The 27,028-nt window shown below is 47.9% G+C and overlaps 1 protein-coding gene across 2 annotated transcripts; it reads right to left on the bottom strand.

Annotated features, from left to right (window-relative positions):
• Positions 1–901: 901 nt before the first annotated feature.
• Positions 902–23,710, bottom strand: Fbp1 (fructose-bisphosphatase 1). Of its 2 annotated transcripts, none has more exons than XM_039095342.2 (7): positions 23,569–23,710; positions 11,164–11,326; positions 8,626–8,718; positions 7,141–7,281; positions 4,886–5,023; positions 3,261–3,380; positions 902–1,315 (listed from the first exon to the last, which is right to left on the bottom strand). In XM_039095342.2, exons 2-7 carry the CDS (start codon positions 11,242–11,244, stop codon positions 1,049–1,051), a joined length of 840 nt encoding a protein of 279 aa, XP_038951270.1. In that variant the 5' UTR covers positions 11,245–11,326; positions 23,569–23,710; the 3' UTR covers positions 902–1,048. The 2 variants fall into 2 exon arrangements, with proteins under 2 accessions (XP_038951270.1, NP_036690.2); NM_012558.3 differs by lacking the exon at positions 23,569–23,710 and adding an exon at positions 22,559–22,944.
• Between the last annotated feature and the right edge of the window lie 3,318 nt (positions 23,711–27,028).

Here is a 27,028-nt window from a genome sequence, read left to right as displayed (position 1 = left end):
GGATGCTGCGCCCTCCTCAGGTGCTGCAAGCAGGTTGAAAGACAAGTGGAGGATGAAGAGATAACTCAAGTCAGTCAAGCACTTGCCTTGGAAGCGTGGGGACCTCAGTTCAAGTTACAGAATCCATTATTTAAAAAAAAAATGAAATGAAAAATTTTAAAAAATGGCACCCGAGGAAAAAGAAACAACATCTGAGGTGGTCCTCTACTCTCCACATGTACATAGAGATATGGGTGCACACTGCACATGAACACACACACACACACACACACACACACACACACAGAGAGAGAGAGAGAGAGAGAGAGAGAGAGAGAGAGAGAGAAATCTCACAAAGGTACAGGGTTTCTAACATCTGATGTAACTTACCATAATCTGGAACTTCTGACCCAGAAAGGGATGAACTGTGTGCAGAATAGACCACACACCAAGCCAGGTGTATCTCTTACCCCACTCCCTCTACATAGGAACAGCTGTGGCAGGTCCTCTTAGGAAAGCCCCCTAACTCAAAAAGTGCCCACTTGGCACACAATCTATTTCATTAAATTTAGTTCTTATGGGCAAGCATTTGCATCATGACAGCTTGACCCTCCCTGGAGATTATATGGCTTTGTTATTCCATGCCATTCTTGCGGAAACAGCGAGAACTGAAAAAGACTGCATGTAAAAGATGAGACATTGACTCAGTTTATGACATAAGTGACCAGGATGCCTGGGTTCATCTCCCAGCCCTGCCTGCCACCTACTGGCTGGAAACCTTCAGCAGGTTTCATTGACCTTCAGATCTCCATGTAATCACGGATAAAATGGACCCAACCCGGAGTTCCAGCACAGCTGCCATTGTGGGGAGTAAACGAGTTGTCTCATATTAGTTATGTTGACACAAAGCACTGAAAAATAATTTATGAAGGAAGAATATGTTTATTTCTCCTTCACCTATTCGAAATATATAGTACCTGATACAGTGGCATTATAGCATCTAGGCGAGGCAACCTTGGGCATTGCAAGGCATTCGGCCCTGAAACTATCCGCGCTGTTGGGTTTGTTTCTAGAAAAGTTCGTCACAGATAGAATGGACCGGTGACTCTCGAGCTCTGCTCTGGGGCAGGGGCAGGGACGGCCTTGATTTGGCTTTGTCCTTATTGTAGATCTCCAGGAACTCCTGCACGTCTTCGGTGGACCCCATGATAACTGGTGCCTTCTGGTGGATCTCAGTGGGGACGATGTCTAATATGTCTTCATTCCCCGTCGTGGCAAGTCCACCGGCCTTCTCCATGACGTAAGCGATGGGATTGCACTCGTACAGCAGCCGCAGCTGGAAGACAAGACCAGAGGCCAAAGATCTTCAAGCCAGAAGGCAGTACCATCAGGGTTGGGGAGCTTGTTCTAATGTAAAGACCTGCCTAGGAGCTGGTGGGAGTTTCCATGATAACACCTCTCTCTCTCTCTCTCCTCTCTCTCTCTCTCTCTCTCTCTCTCTCTCTCTCTCTCTCTCTCTCTCTCTCTCTCTCTCTCTGCTTTTGAATTGGGAAAGTTCCCATATTTGGTTGAATAAAACCATTCATGGAGCCAGAGCCTAGCCGGCCACCTGAGGCAAACATGAGGCAGACCACCTGGATTTGGGACAGAGTGACATTTTGGCAGTACTAACAGTTCCCAACTCTTTACAGCCAGAGACTAGACTTAATGAGTGATTCCGTGTGTGTTGGATGGAGCTCTGTCTGTTCTAAAAGCGTTTTTAAAATCCACAGTGGTGTCTGGCTGCGGACATCTGGAAGGCAGGCTGGCCCCTCCAAACAGTGGGCTATTGTCTCCAGCCCTGTGCGCTCCTCTTGAAAACCTCCTAATGCTCCGAGGTTGGGATTTTGTCTGCCATATATCTTGGTGTTTGCTTTTGAATATTAATTTCTTTTTATTGAGTACGTTTTCAAGCATTTGGTCGATGGAGCAGACGGACTGTGCCGGTGCTTCCTGAGTCTGCTTCCATATGGGAATGAGAGCTTAAAAGCCTGAAAAGGGCGGGGAGAGGGGGACGGGGTGGGGATCTCCACATTTCTACCGAAGAAAAGGAAAGTAAGTCACTTTCCTTTTATGATAGAGAGGAGGCCGGCCATACACTTCTGGGCTGGGCTGTGACTTTCAATGAAGCGTTCACACCATGCACGAGCCCGAGCAGATCTGTCAGACCTGCAACCTCAGTTCCTGACATCTTGAGGGCACTGTTCCTCCTGCTTCTTCTTTCATACAAAGAAAGATGTGCGGGGGGATGTAGCTCAGTTGCTAAGAGTGCCTGTCTCGCCCTGAATTTGATCCCTAGGACTGTGTAAAACCTAGCGTGGTGGTTCACACCACCCAGCCCTCAGGAGGTAGAAGCAGGAGGATCAGGAGTTCAAACACCCTTGGCTACATAGAAAATTCCAAACCACTCTGGGCCACAGACAACTGGAGAGGGAGAGGGAGAGGGAGAGGGAGAGGGAGAGGGGGAGGGGGAGGGGAGGGGAGGGGGAGAGGGAGAGGGAGAGGGGGAGGGGAGGGGGAGAGGGAGAGGGAGAGGGAGAGGGAGAGGGGGAGGGAGAGGGAGAGGGAGAGGGAGAGAAACAGACATAGACAGGAGGGGGGTAGCAAAGAGGACAGAATATCCGAAAAGGAAGCATTTTTGTCACCTTGTGTGAAGAAGCAAAGGATCTCCGCCTAGCCAGCATTAGAAGGCACAATAGCCTTGTTAATTGCTGGGAACTGGGCCATAACGTGGCCAGTGTAGTCAGTAGAAAAATCCACCTGGAAGCTTTGGGTTTTCCCCACAGCTTTGTCCCCTCATCAGACAACATTACTTTCCAAGTAGCAAGTGCCAAGCTCATTAGCTACATCTATTTTAGGCCTTTTGGGAGCTGTCAAGGCACACCCCTCTCTGCAACACATATTTGACTTTCTGTCTTGGTAATGAGACAGGACTATTTCATTTCCCTCTATGAATGGAACTTGTTCTAGCCAAGCCAAACCCGTGCCCCTGGAAGCTCTGAGCACGTTTAGTCCCCTGCTGGATCTCCATTAATTCTCTTTTGCCATCGCCTTTGGCAGGGCCCTCATGGGACATTAGTTGATATAATCTGGGCTTGTCTCACATCTAGAGACTGTCACAGACCTCTTAGCAACCACTGGAGTGTTCATCAGCTCCATGACCTTTTTTCCTAATGAAATCATCCTCCCAGGCTGGAAACGAAATCCACCCTCTCTCTCACTTCCTTGGGGGATGATCATACCTTTCCAGATGGATTTTTCTTGTTGGCAGGGTATAAGAAGATCCCTCCATACACCAGAGTGCGGTGAACATCAGCCACCATGGACCCCACATACCGGGCACCATAGGGAGCTGAATTATCCTACAAGGGTAACAAGAGCAAAATCTTAGGGCTGTGGAAGATAAAAAGGCAAACTCCTCCTGTCCTGATGCTTACTCTGTACCACAGCCACTCACCAAGGATCTTACAAGTGCTCACTTCGAGCTGGGATAAGACATGAAATGACAATCCCATTCCAGAGAAGGAGAGAGATTATGGGGACAACGCCTACTGAATATCTCCCAGCAGGTCACATTCTAGCAGTAGCTTCCAAGGAGAGTGTGGTTGGTTCCGGCTATGGGGTTGGAACAGGCCATATGAAAATTTTAACTTGAAGGTTGACAAGGACTTTTGTCAAGCTAAAGAACTGGGCAGGTGAAAAGCTGTATGTTCTGTGGGAGAAGACTCTTGTGTAACAAGCCAGGACTTAACAGCAGAGAGGTAAGGGCTGCTGCCACAGGGCCTGCTGGCATGCACTTGTGCGGGGATTGGGCTTGTGAAAGAAGAGAATCCTATACTAGAGAGGAAGCCTGGGGCTAGACCCTGAATGCCATGTTAGCATGTGAAATGCATCCTCAGTACAGAGCATCAATGGTAAGACAGAATCAGACACCCCTGTAGAGCTCCTGGACAATCAGCCAATTTTTGTCTTCATATTACTTAATTAGTAACCTCTGTAGTGAGATACCAATGTAGACATTGCCCACCAAATGTCTGTCCATCCGTCTGTCTGTCTCTCTCTGTGTGTCTGTCTCTCTGTGTCTGTGTGCATGTGTGCGTGTGTGTGTGCGCGCGCGCGCGTGTGTTTGGTGGTGTGCATGCAGTTGTGTATGCATGTTTGTATGTGCAGGGGATTATGGGAATGTAAATGCATGTGGAAGCAAGAGATTGATGTCTGGTATCTTTCTTCATCGTTCTCCACTTTAGATATTGAGACGGGCTTTTTCCACACAAATCCAAAGCTTGGTGATTTGGTGTTCCTAGCTTACTGCTCACTCAGGAGATCCCATCTCTCCCTCCCCACACTGGTATTGGCAGGCCTCCTGAAAACTAGATCTGGGGGACAAATCTCTTGCCCCCATGACTGTGAAGCACACAGTTTACCCATTGAGCTGTCCTTCCTGCCTGACACTGACCATCTTGATACAACAAACAGAAATCCACCAAAAGGCATAGGCCCAAAGGTACAAACATCACATAGTGAGTGCTTGGGTGCCAGGGGCCCCCAAAATGGGAATGTTTTATTGTTGTAAAGGAAGTCATCTGGTTGATGATATTGTCCAGATTTTGATACGCTGGGGGACAAAAGCGAAATCATACTCGGGTTTTAATATCTCTGAGGAAGCTTTCAGCCTCAGCTTCTAAGGCTCGATGGTTCCCACCTCTCTGTCTCTCATCACCATGATAAAATTCACATCAGCAGATTTTCTCATAAAGAGGGAGTCCCAGGTGAAGTTCAGACCCTTCCCAATGGCATTCCTTTTGCTCTCAAGGACTCTCCTCCCAGGACCGAACACCATACCAGTCCCACCTGCTGTCTCACTCACCGGAGGGAACTTTTTCCTCTGGATATACTCATTGATGGCAGGGTCAAAGTCCTTAGCATAGCCCTCATTAATGCTGTAGATGTTACCTTTCTTCTTGATCTTCACATCCCTGTCCACCAAAATGAATTCTCCAATGGACTTTGAAACAAGGGAGAAAGGTAGACAGATGACCAGCAAGCTCCCCTCAGCATGAACAAAACATGGGACATGACCACACCTTATCCCAGGGCATAGTGACTGCAGCCAAAGGCTCCCGTGGTGAGAAGAAGAACGGAGAGAGTCAGAGAGTGCCAATGTCCACAGGGTAATACAGGATTTAACAGTGCAAATGATTTCCACAAGGCCAGACACTGGGGAGCACAACTCTTATCCCAATACCAGAGAGGTTGAGGCAAGAGGATTAGGGGTTTAGGGTCAACCTGGACTACTTTTTGAGACCCTGCCTCCAACATCATAGATGGGGGAGGGACTCATGAGGTCCCACCCCTCCATGAAGGACAATTGTCAGTTAATGTTCCTACGGTCATTTTCTTCATTGTCATGGTCATTGATAAGTTGCCCATTTCCCAATAAACAGCCCTTGCCCATGCCCTGTGCCCATACAAGCAATCCTATTTAAGTGCTCTCTCTCTCTCTCTCTCTCTCTCTCTCTCTCTCTCTCTCACACACACACACACACACACACACACAAAACGTGACATGAAAGTAGGAGAGGACTGGCTAGCAAGGGAGAGAGAGAATCTAGGGGATGAAACTGATCGAAATCATTATATATGTGTATGAAGTTGTCAAAAAATGAAAATGGAAAACCCACTAAGACACAGGAATGGAAGAAGTATGTGAAATAGAAAAGTGGGTTGGTGCTAAGGCTAGAGAGGGCTAGAGAAGAAGAGGAGGGGGAGGAAGGGGAGGAGAGGGAGGAGGGGGAGGAGGGGGAGGAGGGGGAGGAGGGGGAGGAGGGGGAGGAGGGGGAGGAGGGGGAGGAGGAGGAAGAATTAACCAAGGTCACAGAGTGCATCACTGCAAGTGAGTCTTCACATTTTTACTTTTGTGCCTTCTGGTTTCTATTTCTAAAAATTTGGGCCACGAACTTACAGGAATACTTCTGTATAGTCAGGAAGACAAAATAAATATCTCTACCTAAAACATCTGAAAAAGGAAACCATCTCACAGCAAGCAACCGGAACTACCAGCAGAGCTCGGGCCCCCGTGCTCCCCAGGCAGCCATCTTGGTACCCAGCCTGAGTACCCAGAAGGTGAAGGAGAGTCTCCCACATAGAGAGACAGGAGCTATAAAAGCTCAACGAAAGCCGAAGCCTGCTAGAAACCCACTTGTAGCCACAGGTGGGTCTCAGCCTAGCAGTCCTGGCAGGGGAGACACGAGGAAAGGGAGAGGCACTTAGCCGTCTCCCCGGAGTAGTCTTGCCTCCATCAGGCCAAAGAGAGCGAGCAAAAGGGTGCAAATCGAAACTATCCCTGGCAATCAGCAAGGGAGCATTCCAGCGGCTGCACTGATCCAGCAAAAACATCTGTGTCTGGGGAGGGAGAAACCCAGCCATTCACAAGCCCGGATGCAGTCGGCAGTCAAGAGACTGAATTTTCCCCCAAATGTCTGTCTATTCAAAAGTGAGAGCGGGGGCACCGGGAGCTCATCCAGAGGACTGGACAAGCTGGACAGGTGACACTTTGGCAGTCATCACTGCTTTCAGAAGCTGTGCCCTTCTCTCAGATTAAAGTTCCATCTGGACCTGCCCTGCTTTCCCCTGGGGACTTATGCCGAGATTTTGATTCGTGTGGCCACCCCTCCTCTCCGGTATTAGTTGATTAATTAAATGTTCCTGCCCCCAGGAAGGTGAAAGTGCAGTTTTGTTAAGCATGCACAGATCAAAGGTAGAGATCATGCTCTGATTTACAGCACTTTGCCACACCCCGAGCAAATCTCTCCCAGGCCTCTCACAGAGGACGCCATGCTGTGCTTTGTACCTTGTGTGCGTGGTTTTTGTTGTTTTTGGTTGTGTTTTGTTTTGTTTGGGATGGGGTGGGGTGGGGGGAGAAAGAGGAGAGAGCTGAAGAGATGGTTCGGCACTTCCTGCTCTTCCAGAGGACTTGGGGTCAGTTCTCCGGGCCCAGGTTAGGTGGCACGCGCGCGCGCGCGCGCGCACACACACACACACACACACACACACACACACACACACCAACCAGGTCCAAGCTCAAAGCTACTAGCTAAGTACTCGGTCTAAGGGATGTCTCACCGGGTCCAGCATGAAGCAGTTGACGCCACAATTCATGGCCAGGACCAACATGGTGGCGCTGCCATAGAGTGCATAGCCTGCTGCCACCAGGTTCCTGCCTGGCTGCAGAGCATCTTTCTCCGAAGGCTCATTAGCAGATGTCTAAAGCAAAAGAGAAAACAAAGGCACGTTTCCACTTTGCTTCGTGGGGTCCTTTTTCTTTTTCCAGTCCAGCCGTCTAATGCAATGGTTCTCAACCTTCCTAATGCTACCACCCGTTAAACGTGAACCGCCCCCCCCCCAGCCATGAAATTATTTCCGTTGCTGTTTCATAGCTTTTTCTACAGTACTAAATCGTAATATAAATACCCTATATGCAACCTCTAAGGGGGTTGAGACCTATATAGGTTGAGAACCATTTGCTTCCTTGAAAGCCACTGATGTCCCAGGTGTTGCTTTTCTCCACACACCAGCAGCTCTCTGATTGCAGTGGGCTTCCTGAAGGGCCCTGGCTTCCGGCATCGGGATCTTTCTTTCCATCTTAACATCTTTCTAATTTGATTTTCCCTCGTGTCTCTGTTACCGCTTCCAAAAGCAACGCCCATTATCACCAGCCCCACGAATGTAACCTGATTACAGGCCCCAGCACCTTTCGCCTACCTTTTCTATCTTTATTTAAACAGATTAGCACAAGGGCTGCTGGGCTGAGCGTCTCATGAGAAAATCGATTCTGTGAGCTGTTGTCAGTTGAAGTATACGCTCACTGAGCAGTGTGGTCAGTTACTCCCATGGCAAAGAGATTCTCAGAAACATAGTTTGTAGCATCTCTCTGGCGTTGTCAGAGGACAAGCTAGGTGCTGGGGACAGGGCATTATAAAGCTGGTCTCACAGAACCCGAGAGGGAACGGAGGTTACCAGAGGCTTGGGGGGAGGGGGGCGGGCAGGGGAAGAAAAGAAAATTTGTTTTCCTTTTTTCTTTTTTCTTTTTTTCTTTTGTGGTTTGGATGGTTGGTTTCCCTGGGGCTTTTCTCTCACAAGGGCAGACAACCATTCCCTTTACGGTTCCATTCTCGGTTATGGGAACCAAATACTTTTTAAGGATATTGCCAGTTACTAGAGCAAGACTAAACTAAGAGAGGTGGGTCGTCCCAAGTGAGAAGACTTGTTTGGCTTTGTTCTCGGTATCCTATGAAAAGAGCTCAGGGGTGGGGGAAGCTTTCGGCTTAAAGAAGAAAACAGTGGGACTGGTTGGGCTGGTTTGGGGAGGTTGTCACAATATCTGCCCTGTCTTTTGTGAAAGAGAGATAGCTGAGAGTGCGCAATGGCCTCTCGGTCCACCAGCATTCTACCACTGTATCTCAGCAGCTCTGTGGACCTTTCTTGCACAGTACATGCAAGGTCATAAGATTTTGCTGCACATCTGTTCAAGCCACACAGCTTTATGCTCTATGCTTATTTTTTGGTCAAAGCCAGGGGCTGTGTGCATTTCACCTTAGTTCACTTTACCTTTCTGTAAATGCCAAAGATGGTTCCGATGGACGCGAGGCAGTCGATGTTGGATGAGCCATCGAGGGGATCAAAACAGACAACATATTTGCCCTGGACAAAGAAAACAGAAGGCAAGCACGGTGCGTAGGTATTGAGTGGACTTAAAGGACAAGGCGGGGAAAGTGGTCTTATCTATTTATATTCTGTTTGGGAGTATGCGAAGATGGATGGACAGATGACAGACAGACAGGGAGATAACGTATCATTTAGAACAGAAAGTAGGGAGTGATAGAAAACAGATAATTAAATCATTGTTTCCTATGCCACTGATATAACTGAATCATATTTGGTTTGAGAGTGTCCTGGCAGCTCCAAAGGAAAAAAAAAGCAAAACAGAATTAGTCATTTGTTTCTCTTACTTCTAAGGCCTCAAGGCGCTGGAAGCCATTCTTAGTACTTAGGCTTGTAAGAAGACATCGTTGTCACTCATGTGTGGTAGAAGCTACTTGTAGAGAGACTATTACAAGCCTCACCAGTCAATAGAGAAGCCAATGGCCAATGAACTGAGGCAGGAAACAGGAGGTGGGACACTGGCAGGAAGAGGGGATTTTAGGAAATAGTAAGAAGTAAAAGAGAGCTGAGGGGAGAGACGAAGGAGGCAAGACAGGAGGAGGACTGAGGAGACGGACATAAACCAGCAGGTAGATGAGTTCAGAGAGACGCTGAGGGGGACGCTGAAGAGATGAGAAGCAAAAAGTGGGCCAGGACTGAAGGATAGTTAACCCAACCAAGTTGTAGACATAAAATAGTTTAAACGGTTAAATAAGTTATCAGCTAGCCAGGAAGGAGCTAAAGCTTATAGCCTGGGTATTTGTTAATAAATATTTAATCTCAGAGTTGTCATCCCGGAGCAGAAATTGAAAGAGAAAAAAAACGATTATTAAATTATTACAAATGGCGTCTCACTTTCAGCACTATTTGTAAACGTATTCTATCCATTGTTCCTTCACAGACTCTGAGGTTAGTTATTATTAAATGCCTTGGCCATAAGCTTTGGTTCATTCCCTGATGAGCTCATGACTTATTTAACCCATTTAAACTATTCGATATCTACCACGTGGTTAATTACCCAGTCCACTTATTCCTTCTCATCTCCCTAGGTTCATTTATCTGCTGGTCTATGTCTCCTGGGTCTGTCTCCTGTCTCATCTCTCTTGGCTCTCCCTGTGTCTCTCTTTTATCTCTTACTATTCCCCGGAATCCTCTCTTCCTGCCAGTGTCCCCCCTCCTATTTCCCGCCTCAGCTCATTGGCCATCGGCTTTTTTGCTGACTCTCTCTACAGATATTCTACACTGTCGTGCACAGATTTCTCAACAAAATCCCTGCCATGACTCCTGGAGGAAGTAGGAAGTGGCCCTCTGCTATGGTGTCAGCCCAGCATCTGTGGCACCCGGGCTGACCAGCTTCAGCTCACGAGAGCTCATTGAACAGGCTCTTCCAAGCTCTGTCAGGGACACTACAGTGACAGCGTGCTTGCAGGCCAAGACCGAACATTTCCCAGTGATGAGCCAGTTTACCAGCTCATCACTGGGAAATTCCCATCTCCGACTCGGCGTCTTTAGATGTGGAGGGGTGTTCAGTGTGCTGCCAGAGTCAGGGGACTCTCCCATTGCCTGTTCTTAACAAAGCATTTCTACAGGTGCAGGAAACTGTAGACTGGAAAATGAGACAGCAGCCACCATGATGGCATATCACCAGGGGTGGAGGGGATGGGGGAGAGGGGCAGTGCTGGAGAATTGACCAACACTTCGGAGAAGATGGGGGACTTCTGTGGCATGTAGTCATGCTTTACAAGGGCTGTAGAGCAGGTCACTTTAGGCTGGCTTCTTGCCTCTCACTAAGGTCAAGACGAGCTGGGCATTTAGATTTTCTTTCCCAGTTCTACTCTTCCATGCCCTCAGTTCACCTGGATGAGGAAAGACGGTAAGTAGGACTAGCTACTGTTGGAATAGAAGCCGAATAAACCTACCCTGTAGCATGCCACTCTCAAATTCCCCCAGGAGTGCGGTGTTGAACACATCCCGAGCAGTTGCTCCATCTTCCCCCAATGGTTTATCATTGAGTCCTACAATATGCTGGTGTGGAGCTAGAGGCTGGGATGTACAGATTATTGCTTGTTCTCTGCCCTCACAAAGCAATCTGAGCACCAGAGAATCCCAGTACCTGAGCCAGGGATGGAAAAAAAAAAAAAAATGGAGGCAGCTCAGCTTGGCGGTGGGTCTAACACGAAGGCTGGAGATTGGTCATGATGAACCAGGCTTTTACGATCCCTAAACACGGCAGTGACGCAGACACACCCTGGAGAAATGGGGAGGGCAGGATCAATGGAGCCTCTGGGACCACGTTCAGAGGAGAGGTTTGGGATGGGATGGTGGGAAGACAGAACAGAAAGGGAGCTTGGTAATGGTAGCTTAGAAAAGTGAATGAGATCTTCCACAGTGCCGAGGAGGAAAATGGCCACATGCAAGCCTTCAGGGGTGTAAACACAGACCCACCCTCTTCTCGGGCTCTATTATGATGGCGTGTGTATCTTCTTCCGACACAAGGACACAGGTAGCATAGGACGACTTCAGCATATTGATCACCAGGTCATTGGAAAGTATGTCCAGCTTCTTCACTTGATCCCCAGTCACATTGGTTGAGCCAGCGATGCCATAGCTAGAGGGAAGAAAAACCACAGAAGATGAGCCCCATGAGGACAGCTTTTCTCCCTCTAGATTAAAGTTGCCGCCATCAAGGCCACTGCTAAATCAGAAGGGGAACGGTACTGACAGGAGAAGATGGAGCCTAAAGATGCCAATGACAGCCTCGCCTCGCCTCGCCTCGCCTCACCCCCACCACGTGCAAACCTCAGCTCTGTGAATCTCTGGTCTCTGAGTCTCCCTCTCTTCCCGGTGTGCACAGAAGGAATGGCATCTTGCGAGTGAGGCTGCCATTAGAAAACACACACACACACACACACACACACACACACACACACACACACACGGGGGGGGGGGACGGACTCAGCGCAGCCCTTGGCACCTCAGGAATACAGATGGGAGATCTGATTCTGAGGAGCCTTAAGAGTTGGGGCAGGCAAAGGTTTTGGGGCACTGCAGACAGGCACCTTCCTGCAGTTTGTCACAACTGTGTGGAGAACCTGAACCGGTATTGAGCTTCCAGTGAGAGAGACGAGAGACGAGAGACGGAAGCTACAAACACCAGCTTTGATAAGAACCCTTTTGTGGTGGATGACAATAGAGTGCCTGGGAAAAGGAGCCCTGGCTGGTGAGGCAAGAAGCCAGCACGAGGGGGAGGGGCCAGCTTTCCATCTCCCACTGGGCCCCACCTCTTAAAGGTACCACCACTGCTAGACACAACCGGCATACTGAGGGCTAGGCTCCTGGCACATGATCCCTTGAAACTTACACTGCAGCAAGGTGAGTTTGTGGGGAGTCTTCTTAAATACTACAAATAACTTTCTGGGAACCTACTGTGCTAGGGCAGCATTGCTGAACAGGGCAGACCAGACCCCTGGCCCCAGGGAGCTTAATATTGCTGTGAGAAAAGACAAATCAGAAAATGGCTGTTTCCAAATGAGTGCGATGGTGAGAGAGCAGCTATGGATGTCAGGTAGCAGGTGGGTAATTAATTTAGATGGTCAGAAAGGCACTCAATGCTGGACTTCCAAGTGCATGAAATTTAGAGTGGTTGGTTGGTTGGTTGGTTGGTTGGTTGGTTGGTTGGTTTTTGTGTTTGAAAGAGAAGATACCCCAAATCCCTGAAGAAGCCTGAATTCACCAATCAGCAATGACTACAAAGCAAAGTTACATAATCAATTCAGGAGAGATAGTCCGTTTTTCCAGAAAGGGGCTGTGTGCTGTATAAACATCCGTAGAAATAGCTTTTTAAAACTTTTGACGTCTTTCTCCCGTGATGACCAGATCCTGAGATGTGGTAAAGACAGTGGCCACTCAGCTCATTTTTCTGAGCATTCAGCTTCAATGTGTGGGCAGACCGTAAATAACGGGAGCCCTGGGACTGTCACCCTGCCCTGGGCTATGAGAGGTTACAGTGGTGTCAGCAGAGGTGGCTTCATCGGTCAAGCTCATACTCCACACTTGCTCCAGGATCTTAGAGGGCTTGACCCTGGGGTCACAGAGAAGCCAGTGTACAGGAAGTCAAGAGTCACAGAGACATGCTGCCTGTTCATGAAAAGACTCTTTCAGCCCAATTAACACTCAACAGGGTCTGTGCCGCCAAGGTACCAGTGTCACCCAACACCTCCAGGACTCCCATTCACCTTAGTGCAGTGGCCACTAGACGACACTGCTCCTCCATCAGAGCTCTTTTTCATCTCCAGTGAGGGTCTGCCTCTTTCAGAAACCTCTAAACTCATAGGTGCACTGTACAACTTCTGTAGGACATGACGTGTGAAGGCTTGCTCAGGGAAGCCCAGGTGCTTAGATACCCCATAAGAAAACACAGTGACATGTCTTGAAGCTAGACACTGGGCTCAGGAGTGAACATTTTCAGTTGCCAGCCAATAACACTACCTTGGTAACGGGAGCAATGTGTGGGTCACAGGTGACCTAAGTTTTGCCTCAGGGCCCAGTGCCTGAGTGAGTCAGGTCTCTGTTCCTTTCTACTGTGCACATCTTTACTCGAGCCAGTGATGTGAGGTCAGAGTAAAGCAGTCCTGGTCACACTCTAAGAGCCACAGAAAGGCTGCTGTGGAGGAACAACTGGCCAGTGAAAGGCCAGAAATCAAGGCTTTTGTTGGTTTGACAGAGGAAAAAAAATAATCCCTTAAAAGTACTCTCAAGGGGGGTTGGAGAGAGGGCTCAGCAGTTAAGAGCACTGACTGTTCTTCCAGAGGTCCCGAGTTCAATTCCTGGATGATTCACAACCATTTGTAATGGGATGTGTGTCTAAAGACAGTGACAGAGTTCTCACATACACTAAATAAATAGATGATTCTAAAACAAAAATACTCTCAAGGGGCAGCAAGACGGCTCAGCAGAAAAAGGTAGCTTTTGCCAACACTGACAACCTGAGGAAAGAATTGACTTCTGTGAGTTGTTCTGTCTTCTACACCCATGCCAGACACGTGTGTGAACACACGCAAACACACACTAATGAGCCCTCAAGGAAGTAAAGAACTGAAGAGCACACTATATCAGCTACTCGTTAGTCGTTGTAACCAAACTCCTGCAAGAAATAGATTAAGAAGAAAGTCCAGCCTATGACTGCTTGGTACCATGTGCCATAGCCAGGACAGAACATCCTGGCAGCAGAAACGTGTGACTTTGCACTACAGGTCAAGAGAAAAGGGAGCAGAAGAGCACCAGGTCTTAGCTGGATTTGTTTCTGTCCACCTAGGCCCTGGGCCACAGGACGGTGCCATCCTCTTGAGTTAACCTTTCTGAAATGCCCTCCCCCAAACGCTCAGAAACAAACCTCACCAATCACCTACGTTTCTAGATCCAGTCAGGCTGACAATGAAAATCATCCCTCATTCAGATGTGGGAAAAGTGGGGCAGGAGAGGGCTGAAAGTGAGAATGGAAATCAGTGGGAGGCATCTCTGGGACTATTTGGAGGCCTGGGACCGAGGAGCTAATTGGGGAGGAGAGATAGCTGAAATTTCTACCAGAGGGGATGCAGACTGAAATGGCCACCTCCTGTAGCCAGGCAGGACTTCTGGAGGAGGGAGAGGGACAGCAATCCACCCGTAAAACCTTCAACCCAAAATTTGTCTTGCCTACAAGGGATAAAGATGGAGCAAAGGTTAAGGAAACAGTTGACCAATGACTGCCTCAACTTGAGACCCAATCCATATGAGAGAGTACGTGGGGTCTCTATTAATGACACTATTAATGATAATCCGCTATGCTTGCCGACAGGAGCCTAGCATAACTGCCTTCTGAGAGTCTTCATTTGACAGCTGATGGAAACAGATACAGAGACCCACAGCCAACCATCAGATGGAGCTCAGGGAGTCTTGTAGAAGAGTCGGGGATAGAAATGAGCAAGTCAGAGGGGACAAGGACACCACAAGAAGACCCACAGAGTCAACCAACCTGGGCCAATGGGGGCTCACAGACTGAACCACCAACCAAGGAACAGGACATAGCTCCCCTACACATTTGTAGCAAATGTGCAACTTGGTGTTCATGTGGGACCCCTAACAAGTAGAGTGGGGGCTGTCTTGATCTCTGTTCCCTCCACTGGATCCCCTTTCCTCTACCTGGACTGCATAGTTGGGCCTCAGTGGGAGAGGATGTGTCTAGTTCTACTAGAACTGGATGTTCCAGGATGGAGTGGTACCAAAGGGGGTCTCCCACTTCTTAGGAGGGGAGGGAGCAATAGGGGAAGGAACCTGTAAGGGTGGGATTGGGAGGAGAAGAGGGAGGGAGGCCGTGATGGGGATGTAAAAGTAAAAAGAATTATTGGGAAAAGAAAAAAGTTATTCATCACACAGGTGGGGTGTATCTTCTCAACACAATTCCAGATCTGCACCCACACTTCCTCCCCCAGAAACCATCAGCCTCTGCGGGGGATTGGTCTTCCTTCCTCAAGCCTTGAGGGATAGAGTAGCAGGGGTCTCCACAAAACATGTGGCTCTTGGAGCCTGTTTGACCCACTGAACCAGGGCTTAGAGAAAGAATTGGCTGTGACCTCTCAAGCATCAGGCAGACTTCAGGAGGACTTGGGAGTGGGACAGAGGGCCATCCCCTCCCAATTCTGCAGGGAGCTTCCACACCAGCATCTGTGAACAGGGACGGGATGTCACCAGCTGCCCTCGGTGGGATGAAGCCCCTTACACACCACCTGGCTCACTTTGGTTCTCTGGGACCAGAACAAGGTGGAAAAAAAATGAAGTTTTCCTGACCAGAGAAGCTTTTCCTGAGGCGAGCTGGGCCCTGCTACCAGTGAGAGACACCTGAGCCCAGAGAATGAAGACAGCAAGGGCCTCAGCCAGGCAGATGTGTCTCCGCCCAGCCCCTTCTGCAGCCCCATCCCCAACCCCAGAGTCAATACCAGCTGCTTCCATGAGCCATGACTCCCTCCAGCTGCAGGGGAAGCTTATCCTAATGGCAGCTACTTCAGAAAACAAAGGCAACATCTCAAGCTGCTCCCCAGCTCTCTTTTGTTGAGTCTCATAGGAGAAATGTCAAAACACAGTGGATATGAAAGAGGCAATCGCTTGAAGCCTCCCTGGGAAGTAGTAGACAGAATGCAAAAGGGTAGGGGTGCCTGCCCAGGCTTGAGCACCACTGGCTACTAATGTGGGCAAATAGAATGCCATTGCCCAACCCAGTCACAGCCAACCTGCCACATACCAGGACCCAGAACACTCAACCCTGAACCAGGGGTGTCAAGCTCATTAAATCTGCATTTGGATATGTGTGGATTGTAGCTGTATTCAAAGGTTTCTAACAAGGCCTGGGCCTGTGCTCAGTTTTAGAGCGCTTTAGCAAGCAGAAGGCTCTGAGTGCAAGCCCTAGTGCATTTGCATACAGCCCAGTCAGAATTAGGACTCTCTCGAGACTAGGAAAGATAACGATCACCAACATAACACAACATTTCTATTTTGAAATCTGTGTCTGGTCTTGAATGGCTGGGCCAGCCTAAGAACTACTCTGTCCATGCAGGTCTCTTCCTGGGGAGGTGGCAGTCTGCTTTGTTTCTGGCGAGATGGGATGCTAGAACCGGGGCTTCGTTCGTGGTTGCAAGGTAAATGCTGAGGGAATCCATTAAAGGAACCGACCTTATGCAGAAGGGGCACATCTGAGAATTTACAGTTCTGGAGACTGGATGACAGAGCGTTCCCTTCAGCTCATATCCCTAACTCTACCAGCAAAAGCAATGTGCAGCACAGGAGGTGACATTCAAAGCCACAGGCTGGAACTCTAGACAACCAAGATTGCAAACCCAGTTCCACTACTTGCTTGGCAGTCCTGCGTAAGTCACTTCACGCCTCTGGTATCTTGTCCTTCAACTATAACACGGGGATACAGACATCAGCTTCACGGTACATGGGAGGGTGGGCAATTAGTTGATAGGGGCCAAAGGCTCTAAATAATACCCCTGTCTAGACAGACATTTAAGAACTATTATCGTCCCACTCATCTCTGGTTCCGTCAACATTAGCACATTCGTGCTAAGAAGCAGGCGAGGTCCTAGAAAAAAGTCAGCGTCACAAAGACCTAGGTTCAGCTTCTCTATGTTCCTTCTACCAAGTGTGTGATCGCCGTCAATTTGTCTAAAACTCCCTGGCTAAGCTCATCCTTGTAAGCTCAGCCAGAAACAGGGAGCTTGACACACCTGGTCTACAGATGTGTCCCTTTGCTCATCTGACTCCCTAAAAATGACAGCCAAGGTTGTGCTTAACACATCCCCAGAGCAGCCACTAAGCAAGTGTCTGTTGCTGGGTGGGTGAGAGACCCATTCTAAACCACGCTGGCAGACAACTTCTAAGAGGCCAGCCGACATAGGACTGTCATCACAAGTGAATGGCATGAGGAAGAAAACAGCTCCTATGAGGTCCTGCGACACTTCATTATGGCTCTGTTGCAATTATCTGGCCTTCAGCTCAAGCAGTTACAGTGAGGAAAGTGTGTTGTCAAGAGCCTTAGACCAGGGCCTGCTCTTAGGCCTCTGGAAACAAGCATTCTCTTCCCGGAGTCCATGGACTAAAATCAGCATTAAGAAATGCTTCATAGAGCTGGAGAGATGGCTTAGTGGTTAAGAGCACTGACAGCTCTTCCAGAGGTCCTGAGTTCAAATCCCAGCAACCACACGGTGGCTCACAACCATCTGTAATGAGATCTGATGCCTCTTCTAGTGTGTCTGAAGACAGCTACAGTGTACTTATATATAATAAGTAGATGAATCTTTAAAAAAAATGCTTTGTAAATCTCAACTCTTGCTTTTACTGTCAAACTCCACATTTTACTCAAGTTTTTAAAGATATAAACTACTTTAATTAATTAGTAGAAAATCAAATTCCTTAGCGCGTGGGTTAATTTGCTCAATATATTTAAATCTTTGAAAGCTTGGGTCAAGTATTAGTATTTTATGCAAGGTTCTCGAATGATTTCTATCGTGGCAGGAGCCAGAAGAACGGAGGCCTTGAACAGCTTTGATATTTAAAAATTTTTTTTTTATTTTTGAGAATCTCATACATGTGTCCAACAAAATACAAACATATCTACAGTTGTCTCCATATCCCCCAAAATGATCCTTCTGACTTCATGTCATTATTATTACTATTATTATCATTATTATTATTAATCATTATTACTTCTACTACTACGACTACTATTACTATCTTCTAATTCAGTTAGTGCTGTACTCACATGTACACAGATGTGGGGCCATCCCCCAGATCATGGGAATTTTACAGTCCCACATTCTCCAAATAGAATAAGTCTCTCTCCCCTAGCAGATATCCACTGCCCACAGCTCCTCAGTGAGGGGCTGGGCAACAGATCTAGGCTGCAATTTTGCTTGGTCCTGTGCTGGGTCTTCTGGAGGGAACCACAGGTGCTGCTGGTTCATTATTTCTATAACCAAGTCATGTCCAGACCCTAGCTCTTCACAGCGTTCCTCCCCATCTTGGGGCTCTTACCTTCTGCCTGCCTTCTCTTCCGGAATTTTCCCTGACCCTTGGAGGTAAGAGAATACAGATGCTTTGTTTGTGGCTGAGCACTCTCGGCAGTTTACCCGGTTCTGTGTCTCTCCACAATTGCTACATAGAGAAGCTTCTTAGCTGAGAGCAGCCCAGGTCATCAGAGCTGGGAGTTGGGTTGGGGATTGCCTAGGCTCGCTCTGTATTCCAGAGTGACCTTGAATTTCTCAGCCTCCATGCTAAACAAGCACCTTACCACTGAGCTGCAACCTTAGCTTCCTTGAACAGCAGGACTAAAACCAGGACTGCTGGTTGGACAAGCCCTATATAACACTCTAGACTTTCTGACCGGCAGGCTATTTCCCTCCTTCTGGTGTCTATACCAGAGCTGTAAGCATCTTTGGCAGCACACAAGTTGCCCACACTGGTTTTCAGAACACCTAACCAAGGGCAAAGGGAGGATGATTATGGTTTAAACTTTATCACTGAGGTCCTAGGTGAACCTACCTCCACCCTGTTATTCATTGATCCTGTGGCAAATGACCAACCATTCACCCAGTGGGGAAAATCCTGGGGTTATTTGAAAAATACGTGGAAGAGGTGTCAGTCAAGCTCTTTCCAAGATCACAACCCCAACCCTGGCTTTTGTTCGTGCAGGTTGGCGATGGACAGATGTCAGGGTATGGGACCAGCTCTGATCCTGCCCCAGAATGAGAGTTACTGCACGCTGGTATTGTATGGTGCAGATAAGCCAAGAAACAACATGGGAATCTGCTGTTCTTCTCTGCAGTTTCGTGCCATAAATTCTGCCAGTGTGCACACAAGCATAAGCTCACATCAGTTGATGTGCAGTCCCAAACTGCTGTTTTTCCTTATTCCCCTGTCAAACGAGGGAGAAGACCATGTCTTGAAAAGAAAAGAAAAGAAAAGAAAAGGAAAGGAAAGAAAAGAAAAGAAAAAGAAAAAGAAAAAGAAAATGTTTCTGGGAAACTGGAAAGAGAGCTCAATTGGTAACGTGTTTGACACATGAGCAAAGTGTCTGAACTCAGTTCCTAGAACCCATTTTAAAAAGCAGAGCATGATTGCACACAGTTGTGATCTCAGTGCTGGGGAGGCAGAGTCAGGCAGATCCCAGGAGCTCACTGGGCAGCTTGCCTCACCTAACCAGTAAGTAAACCCCAGGACAATGAGAAACGCCGTCTCAATAAACAAGGCAGACAGCCTTGGGGAAACAACAACAAAGGTTTGGCCCTGACCTCCATACACGCATGCGCGCACGTACGCACGCACGTACGCACGCACGCACTTTTCCAGATGTTGTAACCTGAAATATATTCCAGCGGATATGCATGTGGTGGCTGCATATAGAATGCAAAGCGAAGCACAAACAGATTACAACAGAAATAAGTACGTTGCCAGAAACGCAATGACGACATCTGGATGTGATTAGGAAGCTCCTTCATCTCCACAACAGCTCTTAGGTTGAAGAGCAGCTGTCCCTATCTTACCATAGGGGAAACTGAGGCCCTCAGATGCTTCACCATCCATCCACCCATGTCACCACCTAAATTAAATGGCAGCTCCAGGAATTTAAGCCTAGCTCCTTGTCTTTGAGAAGGTCTCTTCGGTTCTGCATCTCCCTGCTTTTCTAAACCTAGTCCTAAAGATGCCAAGGGGCCTTGATGCCCCTAGACTATGACTGTTTATTTCTACGATAGCCTAGCCAAGGCTTCCAAAGTGCTACATCCCCTTATTGCTCCCAAGCCTTTAGAAGTCAACATTTCCTTGATTCCGTTCTCAGTTTTGTATTTCCTTGGTTTGGGGTGGCATGATTCTAGTCTCATTTGTTAGATAGAGCCATCTCTTTGAGAGCAACCCTCATAGCCTTTCAGATCCAATCTATACCTTACCTTTGCCATACCCCTGCTCTCTCTGCTACAAAAGCTTTGCTCAATTCATCTTTTTCACCCATTTTCCATGTCTTCTCCAATTCCACACTCCTAGCCTTCCCTTCCCCAGAACTTGACCTGGGCTGAGATGCCGCTTCAAGATATCATATTATATACTTATACTATTATATTATTACATCAATCATATACCATATATCATACATCATACAATGTCACATCATATGGAGCAGTGGAAACGACTACAGCGGCAACATTGTGGTTGACCCAGGTAGAGGAGCAGCGTGACCCATAATTACACCTCTGCTGATTTCCCTGTGCGACATCAGGGAGGAGACCAGTCTTGGCGGGGTTCTTGCAGATCTTCAACCATCCCATCCCTCTGGGTGAATGCTCTTCTAAGGCCAACTGGCAGCCTTAATAAGCTCTTTACAGGCACACTGGCTCTCCATCCAACACATCAAAGCCTGAATGAGCCTAATTGAAAGGCCCGACTTGAGATCTCATCTGGCTGCTAGTTGTCCGACTGCGGTATCACCCTGCGAATAGTCAGATGCTTCCTGTCTCACAAGAACCCAACTTCTTTCCTTAGTTACTCACATAGCCAGCCAGCATCAACACCTGTTCTACCACTGTACTAGCCATAGTAGTGAGGACTTAAAAGCCCCAAAGTGGCAGAAGGGTTCCATTACTAATAAGGCATCTGCTCAGGGAAACACCATGCAGCAGGTTAAAAGAAAGTGGTAGGTTGTCACATCCTGGTGGCACAGAATGGTCATTATGTAGCTGGAGAAAAACAAGATAAGTATAGTCCTGTTTTGTTTGCATAAAAAAGCATCTGAAAAAATAACCAAGAAAAATTAACAGTGGGTAGCCAGGAATTTGACATGGCGGGGGGGGGGGCTTGTTCTCCTTCTTATCTTTGAAATGTCTTGGTGTTTTTGTCAGTGGGTGCAACTCCTCAAGAACAGTGAGGGAGTCACACCTCTAACATACCTGTTCCTAGCTCTCTCTAGCAAGGCCCAGTCCTGCTTGGCATCTAAAAGTAAACGTCACCAGGTATTCTATGCTTAAGAATTATCTCAGCCAAGCCACACAGTAGAACCAGAGGTTTTCCAGTAATAAATGCATACCTAGATAACACAGGACATGCTGTTGGAGGAGCATTTAAAAATCCATTTCAGAGGATGATAGGTTCAAGTTAGCAACAAACCTCACATATCAGTTCTTCGTTGTTCATAGGGAATATTTAAAAAATATGATAAATATTAAGAAAGTATACAGATAATGTGAAAACCCAGGTTCCGTCCAGTTGTGTGAAAACCAGTTAGGTCCCAAACATGTGCTCAGGCCAGAACAAAGTTTAAAAAAAAAAAGTGTTGTGTAGTTTATAAAATGAAGGTGTTCTGAGACTCCATGTTTCTTCATTTGCTCCTACCTACAGTACAAACTGCAGATCAGAGCATTAAAATCACCCACCATGCTAGGTGTAGTGCTTCATGCCTTTAATCCTCACTCAGGAGGCAGAGGCAAGCAGATCTCTGTGTGCTCAAGGCCAGCGTGGTCTACCTATAGTGAGTTCCAGAACAGTAGGATCTACATAGTGAGATCCTGTCTCAAAACAAAATAATAAAATTCATCATCATCATCGTCATCATCAGCATAACCTACCACAAGGGAACTTATTGGAAAGGCCCTTATTGCCCCCTAAGGAGGGTCTGCATAACAAAGTCCCCAAATGGTTCAGGGGAAGGAGATTGGATCCTCGGCTTTATAAAAAAGCAGTCTACTACTTCTGCTCTGTCTTTGAGCTCTTCATTAACTGGGCAAGATCTGCTCCTATCATTAATGCAAATAAGGAGAGGCTTTGATGCTCAGGGGGTGATCTACAGCCGGCTCCAGAAAGAGGGAGCGCCCGCTGTATAGACAGCTTACATCGCTGGGCATCAACTTCCTCCCAGACTGACAAGTGATGTGATACTCTCAATGGGACTAGTCTAGGTTAAGGATGATACCGGATTAGAAACTGAGTTTAGGACTGCAATTCCAAAAGAGAGTAACAGCGGTTAAAAGAGAAATGGGGTGAAAGGTGCCGGTGCTAGCACTTTCTCTCTGAGGCCCAGGTGAGCAGCTGGTAAGTCACTCACTTTTACCGTGAAGCTGGGAGGAGCGAAAAGGAGAGTTGAAACCAGAAGAGATGGGACAGTTGTGCACCAGGAGAAAGGGGAATGAGGGCTGGTGCGCAGCAGAGCAGGAAACCGGAATCTTAGGTGTCAGATGGGCACACTGGCTACCAGCAGGGGTCCAGAGAAGCAGACCCCAGGTGCTCTAATGAACAAGATGCAGCAGCCAGAGGCCTAACTCACAGCTGAGCGATGCCGGCCTGGCGCACCGCTGACGAGATGGCTTTGATCGCGGTGCAGAGCGAATTCAGCAGCTGGGTCATCTCGCCCGTGCCCCCAGCCTTCCTGCCCTCCTCCAGGACGAAGCGGGTCAGGGTGCTGATATCCGTTTCGAAGGGCGCATGGTCCACCATTGCTGGGGTCTGGCACAGGTACTGTCTGTAGGTGCTGGCTAAAGGTGCAGGCAGGTGAGTCCCCCAGGTGATAGTCACAGCAGGAGGACTGAACGCTATACAGTGTCTGCAGAAGCTCAGTGAACTTGAGTCCTGGGGGAGCCTATAATCTCCAGGTCTCCGCCCCCTGTCCCAGGAAACACCCCCTTTGCGCCCTTCCTCCACCAACTGCCTTTCTGCCCGCGGGCCAAGGTCCTCCTAGCCTCTCCCTCCCTCCATTCCATGCACCCTCCCCTAGATGACATAGCTACTTCCTCCTCAGTTGCCCCACTGCCCACCTTGCCTCTGGCCTACCTCTATGATGATCTCCTTCAATACCCCCCCAATCCCCGCTATAATCTGCCAGAGAGAATGGCGTGATGGACTCCCCCTCTTATACCCCACCCCCACCGCCCCTATCCCCCACCCCTCCACCCCCTACCCCCCACCCCCGCCACATCCCACCCAGCCACCTGCTTAAAATTCCGAGCAAATTCAGGGAGGTTGAGTGACTACTAGTTCAGGGAAAGCAGCACTTGAGCCCTTGGTGGCCTGGTTTCAGTCCCTACCCACTGCTCTCCCATTACCTCCCTGCACCATCAGTCTCATCTGACCCACCTCCTGAGAAATGGATTCTCCCATCCCCATCCACTCTGAATCCTCCTTAATGGTTGCCTCCTCCGAGTTCCTAAAGTTGGAGAACTGTTGAGAACCTTAGTTTCCAACAAGTGTGTGTTCCGCCGAGAAAACTATTGCGGGCACACACACACACACACAAAGCTGTTCTCTGAGATCAGGCAGTTCCACAGCCAGCATTCTTACCTGTTCCTGTTCTAGCTGTCACAAGTCAGAGGCTGATTTGTAGAACAATTACTGAGTCCTTACTGTGCTTGCCAGAGCACCTGCTTTCTTTGAGCCCAGAGCTCAAAGAGGACAAATTCCTGCCCTCCTTGAGTGTAGAGTTTAACAGACAGATAACAAAAAGAAACAAAAACAAACCACGGATCGGTTTCCTGTTTCCACGTTGGCAGAGGGGAACACGAAAACAGAAAGGTAAACAGAGAATGCTGGGAAGAATAAATTGAGGGTGGGTAGGTGGGGGCATCAGGGAAAGGTTCACTGGGAAAGTAATATTTGAGCAAAAAACTGAAGGATGCCCCGGCAGGAGTCAAAGAGGACCTGTCTGTGTAACTGGTTAGCCAGCCAGGCTACTGCAATCAGCTAGCACTGAGCTTATCAGAGAACGTCTCTCAAAATCAGGTTTGTCGGTGCCCAAGGAACAGCACCCAAGGTTGTCCTATGACATCACCTGTGTACCCTGCAGGCACACAGACACCAGGAAAGAAAAAAAACGAGAGAAGGGTAATATTATGACAGATCTCACAAACCGTACAAGGACACTTGTGGGTTCTAGTCATAGTGCTTAAAGAATTTCAAGCTGGAAAGTGATGACTTGCTTTATTCTATATGATGTAGGGGCAGACTGTCAAGAGCGGAAGCTGGGAGAGCTAGCAGCATGCCTTCCATCTAGCCTGTTTGTGTCCCCTGTCTGATTGCCCTCAAACTACTTGTCAATCTCAGTTATTCTTCATAGGGGGTGGGCCTGAAGCTTCCTGCCCTATCCTGCCCTGGGCCCACTGCTTCTTGGCACTTCCACTCAGGACCACCCTCTCTGGACACACCCTCTTGGCATGGCATGCCCTCCCCTACCATCCCCTTTTTCTCAAATTCCTCTTCTCTGCCTACCTGCCCCGCCCTGTACTCCAGTGACTCATTTTCTTAAGAAATTACCCTCTCATCCCCAAAGACAATATTGAACAGTCTGATGGTCACATCAGGGTGGGATGGAGGATGTTGAGCCATAATACAGTAGCAAGAATGAGCTCAACAAAGACCACAGAGATCCCTGAAGTTGAGATGACCCTTCTCAGCTGGCTTCACTGGGGGACGCGGGGGAGGTCAAGGTGCTACTACACACCAGGTTCATATGTCATCCTCTGTAGGTTGCGCTAGGTAGGGACCTGACACAGGAGGGGTGACAGTCTCTGCCTTCAAAGTTTCAGCACTATTTAACCCAGCAGTCTCAGAAGCTATAGAAGAAGTTGTTGTTCTCCTCGAGGAACTGGGTGGTATCTGCAGAACACACTGTCATCACCAACAGAGAGGCCTGGCTGTCTATATCCTGTGGCTGTCCTATGCTCTTCATACTCTCAGCTACTCTTTCCCCCATCAAATTACATGTCCAGCCACAGGCATTGCCATACAGCTCCAGGGACTCAATTTCTCCCTGATCACGGCTGGGTTCCTCTTCACATGTCAGCCTGAGCTCTACTTCTCCAACCTCTCCCAGGCTCCAGCTACTTCTCTCAAGGTTCTACATGCACCTCTCTCACACTCTCTAGGACTATGAGCTGCTGGTCTTGGACAACTCTCCCAAGGTCCTGAACAGAGAATCATGGGTACTTCCTATTTATTTTAGTTTATGTACTGTGTGTGCACACGTATGTAAATACATGGGCCACGATGTGCATGTGGAACAGATCAGAAGACAACTTTGGGAGTCAGTTCTCTCCTATCACCTTGAAGCACCCAGGGATCAACTCAAGTTGTGAGGCTTTATGGTAGGTATCTTTGCACATTCAGCCATCTTGTTAGACCATGAGCACTTCACTAAACTGAAGACTTGCCAGTGGCCTTCTTCCACATAATGATTCTGAAAGCCTGGCTTAGAAAGCAAGAGGAAAATTTAGAGGAGGGGACAGAGAAATGTCGTTTGCTAGGCTCATACACATAGCCCCAGAGCCTTTCATCTCAGACCTTGTAACAACCTAAGTTTGCCCATAACACAGTGGAGGAATCTAAAGTTTAAACAGGTGACCCTGTGCTGAGTCCCGCTTGGCCATGTAAGGGTGGAACAGAGCCTGCCTGGGCCTCCACAAGTATTGATGGTTGCTGTGGGTTTAAGTCTTGTTTGTATAAGGATGTACATATATATCTCCATGTTCCTCCTTCGAGGAATGTCCTCTCTGCCAAGGTTAATAACTCCATGATAATCAGAGACAATGTGAGTCTAGGAGTTGAGGGCACATCTATGTCTCAGCAAAATGATAGAACACTGTGACCTTCAGGACAGACCTTAAGGCTGTGGGAAAGAACACTGAAAACATGAGTTTATATAATTCCTCAACTATGCAAAAATATAAGGATGCAATATGAACTGTACAAGCAGCTTCACAGATCTAAAAGAACAGAGGCAGCTGCAGAGTCAGCTTGTCAGAAAAATACTAAGGAAGGAGTAAATAGGTTTAGAAAGTGGTGATCAGAGAGCAAGATCCCACCCAGCTATGTTTCTTGTTTATGCTTACAAAGACAGGCAGATTCCTGAGTTCAAGGTCAGCCTGGGACAGAGCAAATTTAGGTCGAGGAATGGTCAGGTTGAACACTATCCCACCCAGCTAAGTTTACAGAGGCAGGCAGATCTCTGGATTCTTTTTGCAATGTTAAAAAAATAAAATGTGGGCTGGGGATTTAGCTCAGTGGTAGAGCGCTTACCTAGGAAGCGCAAGGCCCTGGGTTCGGTCCCCAGCTCCGAAAAAAAAAAAAAAAGAACCAAAAAAAAAAAAATGTGCTTGCTGTCCCTTTCCTAAGAGTCAAGGGGCTAAGGTCATGGAATGCTGAATCATGGGGTGGTCAAGAGAGAACCTGGAATAACTGCATTGATATGTAAATAAAAGTGTAGGCTTTTGGTCTGCATGAGATGAGGTAGCAGTTCTCTTTTAGAATTTTAGCAAGAACTGAGCTGTCTGGAAATCTCTAGAACATGAATGTTGCAGTTTCCTCTCCAACCCGAATCGGCCCGTACAAAGAAAACGCAACTCAATTAATATGAAAACAATCCAGCGTCTAGATTGGGCAGATCCACCCTACACTGTCCTATTCCTAGCTCTCAAATCCCTCATCCCTTGCACCTTTCGTCAAGTCTCCAGCTTCTCCTTCTCCCACGACAACTCTCCCCTCGCTTCTTTCCTTTCTCCTCCCCTGACTCCTTTTTTAGCTCTTTTAGAATTTTTTCTTGAAAATCCAACAAAATTTTTATAGTAGCTTTTCTGACTTTGGTTGGAAAAAAATCCATGAACTATCCAAGGAACCTTTAGAAATTTTATTCTAGCAAGAGAGAGTTGTCTCAAGCAGAGAGAGCTGTCTCGAGCAGACTAGATAGACAAGTCCTATCTACAGAGATCTACCTAGGGAGCTATCTCAAGCAGAACAGAGGCTGTCAGCT

The sequence above is a fragment of the Rattus norvegicus genome, chromosome 17 (genome assembly GCF_036323735.1).
Source record: "Rattus norvegicus strain BN/NHsdMcwi chromosome 17, GRCr8, whole genome shotgun sequence".
Lineage (NCBI taxonomy): Eukaryota > Metazoa > Chordata > Mammalia > Rodentia > Muridae > Rattus > Rattus norvegicus.
Note: the sequence above shows the minus strand (reverse complement) of the source record. Positions and strands in the feature narration are given on the sequence as shown.